The sequence below is a fragment of the Coptis chinensis genome, chromosome 9 (genome assembly GCF_015680905.1).
Source record: "Coptis chinensis isolate HL-2020 chromosome 9, ASM1568090v1, whole genome shotgun sequence".
Lineage (NCBI taxonomy): Eukaryota > Viridiplantae > Streptophyta > Magnoliopsida > Ranunculales > Ranunculaceae > Coptis > Coptis chinensis.
In genome coordinates, this window is record NC_141464.1 from 82,718,666 (window position 1) to 82,732,061 (window position 13,396).

Here is a 13,396-nt window from a genome sequence, read left to right on the forward strand (position 1 = left end):
GCGTGTCTAAGGAAAAATTGGAAGCCTGTTTTCTAGAAACAAAAAGCAGCCCGCTATCAGTCAGGAAGATGGTGTTGTGATGAACGGAGAAGCTAACTTCGATCATTTTGATCGAGAATATCATAAATTGAACAAGAGGTGAGCTGTTTTCAAAGGGATACATCATACATCACACTATAGTACAAAATATCAGGATATGGGTATTTATCGATACTCAATTTATGGATATGTATCGTGGATATATCTTTCTCTTTGGGGATATTTGACATTGTTTCACATGCAAATATTGTGGATATATCCAAAATATCGACAAATATCATAGATATTGTAGATATTTATAGATATATCATGATATATTATTTATATTTATTTGAAATATAATGGTAAATATTAAATAAAATTATTATATACATAAAATATCGCTAAATATCTCCAAATATCACAAAATATCTCCAAATATAACAAATATCATAAATGTCGTCAAAATATCACCGATATTTACAGTCGTATATATCTCTGAACATATCGTGATATTTATATATCTTTCTCTGAAATCTGGATAGATATCCCCAAATATCGTGATATATCGGGATATTTTATACTATGCATCACACAACAATAAAAAAAAGCGTTACTCATATATGAAAAGAAAAATATATATTAGTTTAGTGTATAAGTTGAATCAAGAATCGAGGCAGTCACTTCCCACGATTTTGGCTACATTTTGAATAAAAAATCCCTCATCCTATGAGATTACCGAACATGCAATCCTGAGATGATTTTGTTTAGCGACCAGATTTTTAGTTCGTTCAACTCTTTGTAATTTTCATTCCATTACTTTTTCATACGTATCTCTATTCTCTAGCCACTTCGCTTGTTATTAAGGAAAAGTGATCTCCATGCATGTCAACATCCCAAAATAAAGACTTGTTTATACATAAACTTTAGCTAATAGTTCAAAATAATTTGTTACAATGGTATTCACATTTTTAAATTATTTTGTACATATTGTGTTATTTTAAATAAAACAAGTGGTTATGTTTGGAGTGGTTTTGTAGTGGTTTGATACTTTGATCTCTTTGTGGGATAGTTGTTTAAGTAAAGAACTTTAGTCCCACATTGGAGAGGAAACACTCGTGAGTAGTGTTTATAACTAAAAGTCCCACACTACACCCTTAAGGTACAAAGACTTTTGGGTTAAGAGAGAGGACTCACACAAACAAAGCCACACACGCGCTGAACCGAATTGGGCTCGGGCTCAGGCTCTTTGATCTCTTATCGTTTTGGGCTAGTAGACTCCAATCAAAACGGGAAATTGTATCAGTTCCCTACTATAGATGATCTACCAGTGCTCCACCGTTTTTCCTCTCTATATATACACCTCTTACAGCAGCCTATAGAGGATCTGCAAAACTCTATTTTCTTATCTTCTAAACTACGTTTTTGGGCAGTCATAATATTAGTTTCGTTATTCGTCATTTTCTTCTTTGTTTAAAGTGTAGTTAACACAGAAGATTAATTAGTGGCTAACTGTTGTATCTTGGAGGTTGGCATGGTCTGTCTGCATACAGAAGAATAGACGCGAAACAACCTTAAAGAGAGCATACTGATCCGCGCCGCAGCCTTCTTGTATTATATTCACAGTTTGTTCTTGTTGCAGAAATTATATTCCAATAATTTTAAGGTTGTTTAACAATGGAATACGAAGAAGGTAACATGTCCAAGTCCCACAACGACAATAGCCATAACCGACCGTTCAAGTTTGCTGGTGAGCACTTCAAGCGGTGGAAGGCGAAGATGATGTTCTATCTGCCGACCCTGGTGAAAGTGGAAAGCGTTCTAAGTGAACCGATTCCTGATGAAGATATTCTGCTGGAACCTACTCTATTTGTTGCTATTGATAAGTGGATCGCTGCGGATTTTAAGTGTAAGAGTTACATCTTGAACTCGTTTGCTGATGATCTGTACAACTTATACTCTGAACTTTCATATGCTTCTGATGTTTGGGAATCCTTGCAAAAGAAGTATGATACCGAGGAAGCTGGCTCCAAAAAATATGTTGTAAGTCGTTATCTTAAGTTTCATATGGTCTATGACAAATCTGTTGTGTCACAATGCCATGACCTACATATTATTGTTCATGAGATACTTTCAGAAGGAATGAAAATTGACGGTCAATTTCAGGTTGTTGTTGCCATTGATAAGCTTCCTCCCTCTTGGAAGGATTTCAGGAACATACTAAGGCATAAGTTTAAAGAGTTTTCGATGGAGAGTCTTATTATGAGACTCCGTATAGAGGAGGAATCACGAAAACAATACCATAATAAGGAAGTGGCTATGTCATCTGCCACGACTAAGGTTAATGTGTTAAACCAACAAACTAGTAATGCTAAATCTAGTTTGAAGCCTAATAAAAAAGCCATGACTAACAAACCTTTCAAAAAAAAAAAAACATTACTGATGTGCAGGCTACAACATACCCTACATGCCGGAATCAACCTAGCCAGCTAGATAACACCCTACATTCCAGTATCAGCCTAGCCATTTTAGACCAAAATTTCTGCATCTAAACTCCTAAACTATCTGTTAAGACCAATTGTGGTGATGGAAGTAGATGAAAGAGAGAGTGTTCATAAATGACTACATAAAATTGTTATAAGGAATGAACAATAGATAGATAGATGGTTTTGATGAACAAACATTATCTAACAGCAACAACATTGACCCAAATATATCAAACCAAATTAATAAAAAATATCTCAAACCATATTAATCAAAATATCTCAAACCATATTAATCCATAACAAAAACACTCAAACAAGATTGATCTAGGAATAAAGCCAATAAACCATCTCCTCAAACAAATTTTTTACATTTCTTTCCTCTAAGGGTTTTGGACTTCTTGGGTAACCTGAAGAGCTTCTCACTGACACTCTTGTTTTTCTTGGCTCGGTCCTTCTTCTCCTCTTCCTTCTTATTTATTTCTTGTTCTTTCTTGCACAGGATGTCCATGCGCTCCCTTTACTCATTCCTGTCGGTAAACTTTTTTTCACATGTCTTGCATGGGTATCTCACTGGTTTCTTAAATCCATTAGGACCTTTCTTGGTAAACCTGGGTATAAAAACCATTATTTATTATTATTATTATTGTCAGAAGGTCTAAACAATAAATATCAACATTACAAAATTAGAGTGTGTTGACTAATGAGAATTTAATATGGACTGACAAAGTTAACTACTTAAGCACTTAAGCCATTAATTTATACTGCTATGTCTATATATATCTACATAATCTAGTCCAAAAGTCTACAACAATTCAACAAATTGTTTAACTTTCTATAATACTATAAGTTTATATAATCTTACTATCATGTGGAGAAAACTATAAAAGATTACCATTGAAAGTAAAAAAATTACCTTGTTTTTTTTTTGTTTTTTTTAAAGTAGAAATTTTATTGATAATTAATGATAACGAGTTTTACAAATAATTATGACAAACGTGCAACAAGCTGCCGCCGCAAGTCCTTTATGAATTTGTTTTTTGTTTTTTTTGTTTTTTTGTTTTTTTGTTTTGGGGTTGAGGTTTGACTTTTACAAATAATTATGACAAACGTGCAACAAGCTGCCGCCGCAAGTCCTTTATGAATTTGTTTTTTGTTTTTTTGTTTTTTTGTTTTGGGGTTGAGGTTTGACGCTTGTTTAAGAATTGAGAGTGAAAGAAATGAATGAGAGCTTACAGGTTTGTTATGGGTGATTAGAATTATACAAACTGACCAGTTGGGCTTTGAGCCTTTGCCTATTTAATTTAGTCTCATTAACCCATCAAACATTTAAAGATACATTTGTCCATCTTTCTTAATAGGGTTGGACTCAAAATAAATGATAAATGATAATTTTGTAAGGGCAAAAAGAGAAGTAAAAAAAACGTTGGTTTATTAGAATGTTTTTTATTAGTTTTTTTTTTCATACTATTTTTTTTGTTTGTTAATTATATTTTGACTATAGTTGTAAAAAAAAAATAGGGGTGCAGTAGTGGAAGTTTGTTAAAAAAATTGGGATGCGAGTTTTTATAGTTTGAATATTTTTCTAGACAATTAGTTATGTGGTAGTAGAACATTTCTAATCTCAGGAGTGCGACCTCACCCACACGCACTCTCTATATCCATCTAGCTCACCTAGGCCTAAATATTTTCAAAACCATTAAGCAAATATAAAAAATGTGTTGATAATGATTGTATTGTTTTGTTCAAGTCCAACACTGCGAAGTCCGACTCAAGTTACTCCAATGCGTTCCTAGACTCTTTACTGCTAATAGGCAGAAAGGCAGCTTCTGCTAGTAACTGAATCATCAACAACTCAAGCAATAACCACCAAAGACTTTAGTAATCGACACCTTCTACAAATCCAAGTGCTTTAAGGACACTTGGAGGCAACATCTTAAACTCTTTAATGTCGAAATACTGATAGCCGTTCATATTTCTACAAACTCTTGCTACGTTGTCTGCTGAAGCTACCGTACTTCGAGAACCTTTTCCATAATTGAAACTGATCGGATAAGAATTCAAAAGACCTTTATATTTTTTCATTGCTATCTGATGTCGAGTCAATTTGTTAGCGGCAATATAAGGCTGAGTATTGCGGATATAGTCGAGGGAAACTTGACTGTCTGAGATGATGTGCAATGAAAGATCTTCTCCCTTTGGTGCTGAAAGAGATTTCCTAATCTCTTCGTGATACTTCCCAACCAAATCTATTGCACTAAGTTCAAGGACGTTATTATTCAGTTCCAATCCACAGCTTAAAATTACTGCAACCACTACAAACTTCCTGTTATAAATTACTGCTGCAATTCCACCCTCCTTTAAACTTTTGCAAGAACCATCGGTAACTGCAAAACCTCTACAAGGGGAATCAGGCTTCAATCCTGCCTCTTCAGCCCCTATCCTTAGCTTCATCCTAAAATCTTTCAACTTTTTTCTTCTAATTGTAATCTCAGGAGCCATCTTCTTTGGAATCATTTCCTTTTGTTTCCCAATAAAAGTGCTCATATTGATGTGAGATGCATATTGATGTGAGATGCATATTGATTCTTTCAGGTGCAATTGGCATATGCACTGGTTAAAAAAAAATAAATAAGCAACAAAGATAAATAAATAACAAAACAAAAAAACAAAGTTTACTAACCTTCAATTTCGTCTTCAACATGTTTGATCTTTTCAGCAACCACATCGCGAGATGACTTTTCCTTTCGTTTTTTCTTTTTTTGTTTCGTTTTTTCTTTTGTTGATAGTAGGTGGTTTGTTTCCAGGCCCAAAATATCGATATCGATGAATATATCGGTGTACCCAAAAACCGATATATATCGGATATTTCGGATATATCCAATTTTTTTGGTAACCAGTCCAAACTATTTAAAATATCAGATATATCGGAAATATAATATAAAAAATATCATATATATATCGGAAATATATTGAAAATATCAAATTTATATTAAAAAATGGTCAAAAAGTCAATCGATATATATTGTAAATATCAGATATATCGATTATATCGGCGATATAAAATTTTATATCATAAATTCCGATATATATCGGGAAAAAAAAGATTCTATATTCGGTGGATATATGTTGGAAATATCGATGTCAGTGTACCCAAATATCAATATATATCGGCAATATATCGGATATATCGGCAATATTTTAACTAGTATACTGCATTGCAGTGGGGTGTGAGCGGAGCAGTGCATTTCATTAATAATGAGTGTTTTTAACTCTGTTGCATGGGTACACCCTAATTTCCTCTGTATCGCGTACCCGTGTCGTGCAGACACCGGATACGGACATGGACACCCGGACACAAGCAAAACAGTACCCTAATTCTCAGATCTCGCAGTGTCCAAATTATCGTACCCGTGTCCAACCAGACACTCCATCCCGTACCCATGCAACACTAGTTTTTAATTATTTTTTATGTATCTAAAACATGCAAACTAAACACCCAGTAATAAATAAAAACAATGCTAAGCTATTTGGACACCCAGTGATATCACCACTTGTTTAAATCGTTGTTCTGTCCTATAGAAGACCAAAACAAAGAGATAACTAGATAAGACTATGAATTGGCCTAGATCATGACTGTTTCAAAATAAATACACAACTTGACATACTCATATGAGGCACTGGAAGAAGTAATGTTCAAGTTATATTAACTAATACTCGACCGTGCTTTGATGATGAACTGATGATAGAAATGGAAGAAGGAAAAAAAAAATTATACGTAACTTTTGATCCTTTCTACTTTTCTAGTAATAATTGTAGTTATGCAGTGGGTTTGTTTGAACAGACTACGAGGGGGTGAATTGAAAAACTCCGATTAAATAAAAACTAAGAGGAAAACAATAAACTATGATGAGTAATATTAGCCAAAAAATAAATAAACAACAATTATTAAACCCAAAAAGCCAACAATCAATCATATATATAGGGCTTCTATATCAATGCGCAAACCAACATCTACCACGAAATATCTATTGGAAACAAACCCCAATCCCAACAACCAACAAATGCTTAAACCAAAATGAAATCTTAAACCAAACAATCGCCAATCAAACTCATAGTTTCTAAAAAAAATCGACTGAAACAATAAGTTAAACTAATTACCACAAAACAAAAAAACCAACTGATTCATGAAGAATTTGGGTTAAAAAGAGAGAGAGAGGGAGAAAAAGAGTACCTTTTGCGAGTAGACGGTGGGTTGACAAGGCAATAAAACAGCTACTGTTGAAGTCTCAAAAGTTATGCTAAGAACTTGAATCAATCTTTTTTCTCTCTTTTTTTGTTAAGAACTTGAATCAATCAACATATCTAGTTTAAAATCGCAACTATGAAAAGAATTTTTGAATACCAAGCCCGAAAGCCAAAAAAATTAAGAAACCAAACATATCTTCCCTATTGTATTCTTTCATATTCCTACATTGCTTGCATAACTGATATAGTACACTACTCAAATACGGCCCTTCCTAATCACCAAACAACTTCTTCTCTAACTAAGCCAATGCTTTAGTTACTTGCAATAATAAAATGCAAGACATTTGGGATGCATGCTCTTAAACTTGAACAACAAAACCTATTTGCTTCAGCTTGATGAAAAATAAAAGATACCTCCAGTCTTAATCCGATAGATCCTGCAAATTGTCCACATATATATTCTGGCGTTCCTACGCTATATCAGCAAATAGGGCTCAACATGCTTGCGGAAAGTTGCCTCGGCATAGATTGCATCAACACCCAGTTTCATTTCAAATCGCAACAACTATACCTTGAGAAAAAAAAAAAACATAAGAATTTGAAGCACTATAATAAGAACCCAAATAACTGGTCCTGAAAAACAGAAAGGAAAACAAGCATGAATGTCCAAATAAGAGTAACACCTGATGGTACTTTGCAAGACGCTCTAACCTGCATGAGATCCTGTCATGAGGAGAACTCTGATCCAACCACAAAATATTTATAAACTAAAATAAATGGCTCTTCTGAATGTTTACATCAAATAACATATATATTTAAGATTCACATCAAGATATTACCATGGCCAAACCCACAGATAGATCCGCAATGAAAAGTATCTTCAATCTCACCACTGCAAGTAATAAAGTATCCTCATAGAGTTCAGTAACATTTAAGGTTTGTAACTGTACTCATTCTCATTTTCCCTTTTTCTAAGAACAAAGTTGCCTTGCATACCTTCAGTGACTGGCCATGACACCCCATCAAGATCACTCCAACATTTTCACTGCTTCAATGCCTTCATTGGCCAATGCAATTTAATTAACCAGAAGGTACATAGACAGCTCAGTACGATTTTGCTGCAGAAGTTAACACTATGAGAATCTTAGTTTGAAGAAAAGCAATAACTAATGTTGAAATCCTTGGCTGAAACAAAGCATGCCAAAATGATAGAAACCTTAGTTCTAACTGTCATAGATTGGAAATTCTAACACCCCATATCAAATGATCTCATCTTTTGGACTCTCACAGCTTCTGAGTCCACCCATTGCAGGAAAGAAAAAATGAATCAAGGAATTATCATACTATCCACGTACATGGTATCTAACACACTTAGATATTGAGATCTTATTTGGCACACTATAACCTTGGTTCTTTGTCTTAGTTGCAATTACATAGGCTTTCATATTGTCCTTCTAAAATAAGGCTTAGCTCGACAAAGATTGTGGCAATACTTCATTTCCTACTACCATTAGATCTCACTGAAAGGTGCATGTTCTGATTTGGACAGATCTCTTAAAAATATGTTTTCCTAACTCTATTGAAACTGTTAACAAGGAATGATATGCCAAAAGTATGTCATAACACACCTAACCAGTCAATCTAACATGATGGAGAAAGTTACATGAAGAGGTATGCATGCTCTATTTTAGAACTTAGTTGATCTGCAATGCAGCAACAAAGCTGTTTCACTGCTAACAAGTGCTAAGAAGTCTCCATTGCCAAGAGATGCATCAGCCAGACGCTTTACAAGAGCTTCCTGAATAGATTGATCAAACTCGTGCTTTGTTTTGAATACAAAGTGGCCACCACCTTCCAGAGCTGAGAGGCTGCAGCAAGTGTCCTCTAACATATGCAACTGTGTTTTCTGAACCATTCAACAAACAAATCAAAATCTTCCACAGTTAGCATAATTTAGCATGAAGTATATCTCAAACATATAAAGCCGAGACTAAAATGTCAACTATATACTATGTTCAGGTTTCTCATGAAGAGGGGAGGGAATCAGTCACAGAACAAAGCCAGAGAGAGGTAAGGGTGGTCGGTTGAATATCATCAATGCCAATTTTTCCTGCATGCGTGTGATTAAGTTAGGGGAGGGGTAGGGAAGCTGAAGATAACCTTCCATCCCGCAGTTACTTTAGTTTTATTTCTTCATAATTTTTTTACAGTTCAAATGTACAACTTCAGACGATTTGATGGTGTATTTAGGACAAACATTTTAAAAGAGTAACTTCTAGGCTCTAAACAAGCTATACTTCATTCTTTCCATGCTTTTTCTGACTCAATTTTTGTCCAATCCCCGGATTACGTAAAAACTCCATTGCTTTCAATTGCTAGATATGCTTTACCGGGCGCTCTGGTGATGCTAATGGGAGTTCAAGAGGTGGAAAGTCAGAGTCCCTCGGTCTATTAGTGAACCATCTCTCCAGGGATTGTAAAGGATGCCTCACTAGAAATATTCTTGTTATTGATTCGACTCGTATTACTCAAAATGTGGATCCTGCTCTAATAGCTCCATTTCTACCCCTCACGTGGTAAAAATTGCTAAATTTCGATTCATTCACAGCTCTTGTAACTTTATCCATTTTCATTCAATCACAGTCCTTGTAACTTTATGGGAATGTCATTTCTACTTTTGGTTATATCAATTTTATTCGGAGCAGCTATATTTCGATTCATTCTCTTCTTTTCACTGTGAGTAGTACCTTTCTTAGAAGGTACATAAACGGTAAAATCTACAGGCTGACCTTACCTACTTTATAAAGCAGAGTTAAAGTAATCATCCTATGAAGCATCAAAAGAAGTCAAAGACAGATGAAAAAACATAGACTGAATACGCTGAAATAAAAGCATCAGCGTAAGAGGAGAAGTAGGACTGTCTTTCGAGATCCACCGAGATGAGACTTAAACTCTTAAAAGAAGTAAGTAACAAGTCTCAGGAGTTTGTTGGAAGATTATAATCCTTGACTTTGTTACAAAGCAATTTTAGTGAAAGTTCCAACAAATCAGTATTCAGCACTTTCAAGCAATTGGAATCACGAAGTTCACTTCCTAGAATGATGTAGTGAGAACCTAGTCGAGTAGCTCGGTGTCTGGAGGTTGTTATACTTAAGCAACCAAGATAGATACTGATCAACCAGACCTTCAATATTATTAACCAGTATGGGCGGTCATCAAGAACAAAATAAAGGATTGCCATCTCAAATTAATATACAGAGGATTAAGGTTTCTTTACCTGAGGAAATAACATCGTATTTGTACCAAAGCCAGTGATCAGTAAGCTATACGGAACATATCTCTGTGACCACCTCGACCAGCAATTGTAAGTCTTCATGTCCTTTGAACGAGAGAGCTTTGATAGGGTAATCTGTGACCACAGAGAATGTAACTCTCTTTCTTCCCAGTTACCAGATAAGTAGAGTAGCGAGTGGCAAACTCTCCACCGCAAAGGGATAGCTAGATAACAAGCCGGTCACGTGAGAGAAATCAGGTCAAATCTCGGCACAAACTATAATGAGACATAAATAAACCAACTTAAAACATGATTAAGACGTAACAGTTCAAGCATTGTCAGGATTAAAGATGTACCTGGCCACATTGCTGGTTGGAATTGATGTGGAAAAGTCATTAAAGATGCAAAATGAGCAATTATTTATTTCCTCAGGAAAACGTGTGACCGTTTCTAACGGTCTTGAATCCAGGATCCCTGGCAAACCATAATAGCCACTTGGGAGAAGACATGTCCATAATCGGCGGGGTTTGCCTTTACATAAGAGAGTAAAATCAAACTTAAACCTACATAGGTAACTTTGCTGCTTATTGTAGATGCATGAACCTACATTACACAAACCACAAATGCATGCAAATGAAGCATCCAGCGGTGGTGAGAAGTTATTACAAACCAGTAACTCCTCCAAATCCACCATGCTAGCGAGACAGCCTCAGGAGACCCAGACAAGGATTTTGGCTGGGAGCTCAGCCTGGATGGAGTAATAGAATTCACAACTCTCTGAACAGAACCCACAATGCTCCTTAAATATTTCCAAGCCATGACTACCACACTGTCTTAATAGTGGCTCTCAAAAGCAAACTGGAATGCAATAGTCAGCACTGACTTTAGGTGACCATCAGTGACCTACTTTTTTTTATGATATAAGTAATTCCATACTGGCACGACTTTACTATTTGAAACAAAGGCCTAATCATTTTATGAGTATCTGAGGCATTCATTTTCCAGCAGGAGGCTATATTGAATGATCTAAATATAGAATAGTTACTCTTTGTTACTACTTAAATCCTGCTGTCTTTTTCATCTTCTTTGCACCGGCATAGTGGTTCGCTAAATATTTAAGACGGGCCAGGTATTTTGTTAGTTCACTGATTTTTTGTTATAATAGACAATGGAGGAACAGTAGACAGCATAAGCAAACAAATTCAAGAATTGTATCCCCTAAGCAACCTCACTCCATTTCTAACAATGGAACCATCCAACCACCCCAAGTCTACTCCCCAACCACAGGCAAAATAATGCTAGCAGCCAACATATTAACATAGTAAAAAAATTGTGTAAAACATATTAAAAAACTGCTATAGATATCAAGCCAATTCACTCCATAGTACTCTGTCAAAGACTAATGTACTAATGTGGTTTCACATGTATTTTGTAAGGTACGAGTCCTTGGGCACAGAGCAAAAAGCAAGCTTCAAAATACACACCAGATTTTCAAAAATATATAGACTTGGTACTAACAGAGTACACATAACATGGGGGTAAAGTAGTCAAGGTACACCAAAACACGAACATAGAATAGGACTGGAAATAAAACAGAGTAGCAACTTTTAACAAATGTATTCAAAAAGATACTCAGTTACACAGTTCAATTGAAATACAAACAAGCTACAAGATTTGGATAAAAGTTACCTGACAGACAAAGTTACACCGATCTGTAACGAAACCTTTTCATCCAAAGCACAGTAGATTCACTATCTCCTTCAAGTTACTGGAAGCATAAGTGTGGTCCAGAAACTGTAAAAAAGAAAATGAATGAATGAAAAATCTCCTCGAAAACAAACAATAAAAATGAATAGTTATCTTCTTCTCAAACCTGCTGTTGATCAGATCCATCTCAATTTCATATTTGAATGACTTGAGACCTTAACTCAATCACATCGCAAGAGATACCATATAAGACAGATCCCCTGTTTCTGGCATGAAATTATAGGAAGCCAATAAGCTTTGATGCAGTCTCCTTTCTCAAAGTTTCAAGCCTGTTTTAACATAAGAAACAAATTTTGTTAATAGAAACCAATACAACCTGCCTGGTTCTGGAGATATTTTCTTATTATCAAAAAAAGAAGTGTATCTTTTCTTCCTATCAGAGAACCATAACAATGAAAGTTCATATCTATTAATTAAACTTTGATCACTTTTAAAAGATTTATGTTTTGTGGAATGAGAAAAAAAAAACCTAAAACATAGATGCGTACGAAAGCAAACCTTCTCTTTCAAAAAACGAACACACAACTTCCCTTCTTGTAATTGTTGTTAGGTTAAAAGATACATAAACAGACACCAGGAAACTGTACAGTTTCCTATCAAAGTAACCAAAACTCTAGAATAAGAATGGTCACCTTTCTTCCTTTCCTCCTCTAAAACCACTCTTTATAAATAAATAAATAAACAGTCTTGATTCATTCATTGACAAAACAACTCTAACGTTCTCATAAAAAAATCTCTAACCATCTTTCTTCTCTGTTCCTCCTCTAAAACCACTCTTTATAAAAAAAAAAAAAAAAACACAGTCTCTCGTAAAAAAAATCTCTAACCATCTTTCTTCTCTGTTCCTCCTCTAAAACTACTCTTTATAAAAAAGAAAAAGAAACAGGCAAAACACAGTCTCATAAAAAAAAATCTCTAACCATCTTTTTGTTACAAAACAACTCTTCTTTTTATGAAACTCTCTTGACTTGAACCAAAGGATTTGATCGTGGTTTTTTTCTTGATCTTTTTTCGGTTATTCTTTTCTTCTTCTTTTGTTTGACAGAGATTGCGAGATAGTTTGTAACAATGAAAATTCTTGATTATAAATAAGAAAAAAATGATCAACTCTTATTAATATGAAGAAAACTTCGAATGAACCACAAGGACACATAACTTTGCTGCTTGTGTGACAAGGTTCAAGGATATATAAACCACTGTCTCATCAAAACAACCAAGACACGTACATAGTTCCATTTACATTCTAACTTATAATAAATATATATAAGATTTGTCACCTTTCCTATTGCTTTCTTCCGTGTTTCTCCTTGATTTATAAACAACTGCTACCATATTTCTTATCAGATCTGTCTTGAACATGGACAACTCTCACCTTCTCATAAAAGAATCTCTAACAACGATCTTTTTGGCAAAGGCAATACCACTTCTTCTTATGATCGAAATTCTCTTGAACAACAACCTATTGAATTCATTGCGACTTTTTTTACTTTTTCTTTTCTTTTTTGGATGGTTTTCTGGAAAGAGTTGTGAAGATACACGATATCTTCATGATTAATGCGGTTGAAAAAACTTACCAAGAGAACTCTGTTGCGATAAATACGAATAG

General features: G+C 34.8%; 1 protein-coding gene across 12 annotated transcripts; it reads right to left on the bottom strand.

The window, feature by feature from the left end:
- Positions 1-2,759: 2,759 nt before the first annotated feature.
- Positions 2,760-13,396, bottom strand: LOC147478780 (uncharacterized). 12 transcript variants are annotated; one of them, XM_086584434.1, is made up of 11 exons: positions 13,068-13,395; positions 11,897-12,059; positions 11,713-11,817; positions 10,380-10,554; positions 10,027-10,247; positions 8,413-8,655; positions 7,746-7,806; positions 7,589-7,641; positions 7,433-7,489; positions 5,185-7,320; positions 2,760-5,114 (listed from the first exon to the last, which is right to left on the bottom strand). In XM_086584434.1, exons 10-11 carry the CDS (start codon positions 5,227-5,229, stop codon positions 4,380-4,382), a joined length of 780 nt encoding a protein of 259 aa, XP_086440560.1. In that variant the 5' UTR covers positions 5,230-7,320; positions 7,433-7,489; positions 7,589-7,641; positions 7,746-7,806; positions 8,413-8,655; positions 10,027-10,247; positions 10,380-10,554; positions 11,713-11,817; positions 11,897-12,059; positions 13,068-13,395; the 3' UTR covers positions 2,760-4,379. The 12 variants fall into 12 exon arrangements, 10 of the variants coding, with proteins under 10 accessions (XP_086440560.1, XP_086440556.1, XP_086440558.1 ...); XM_086584430.1 differs by having other exon boundaries at positions 7,746-7,867; XM_086584432.1 differs by having other exon boundaries at positions 7,746-7,882.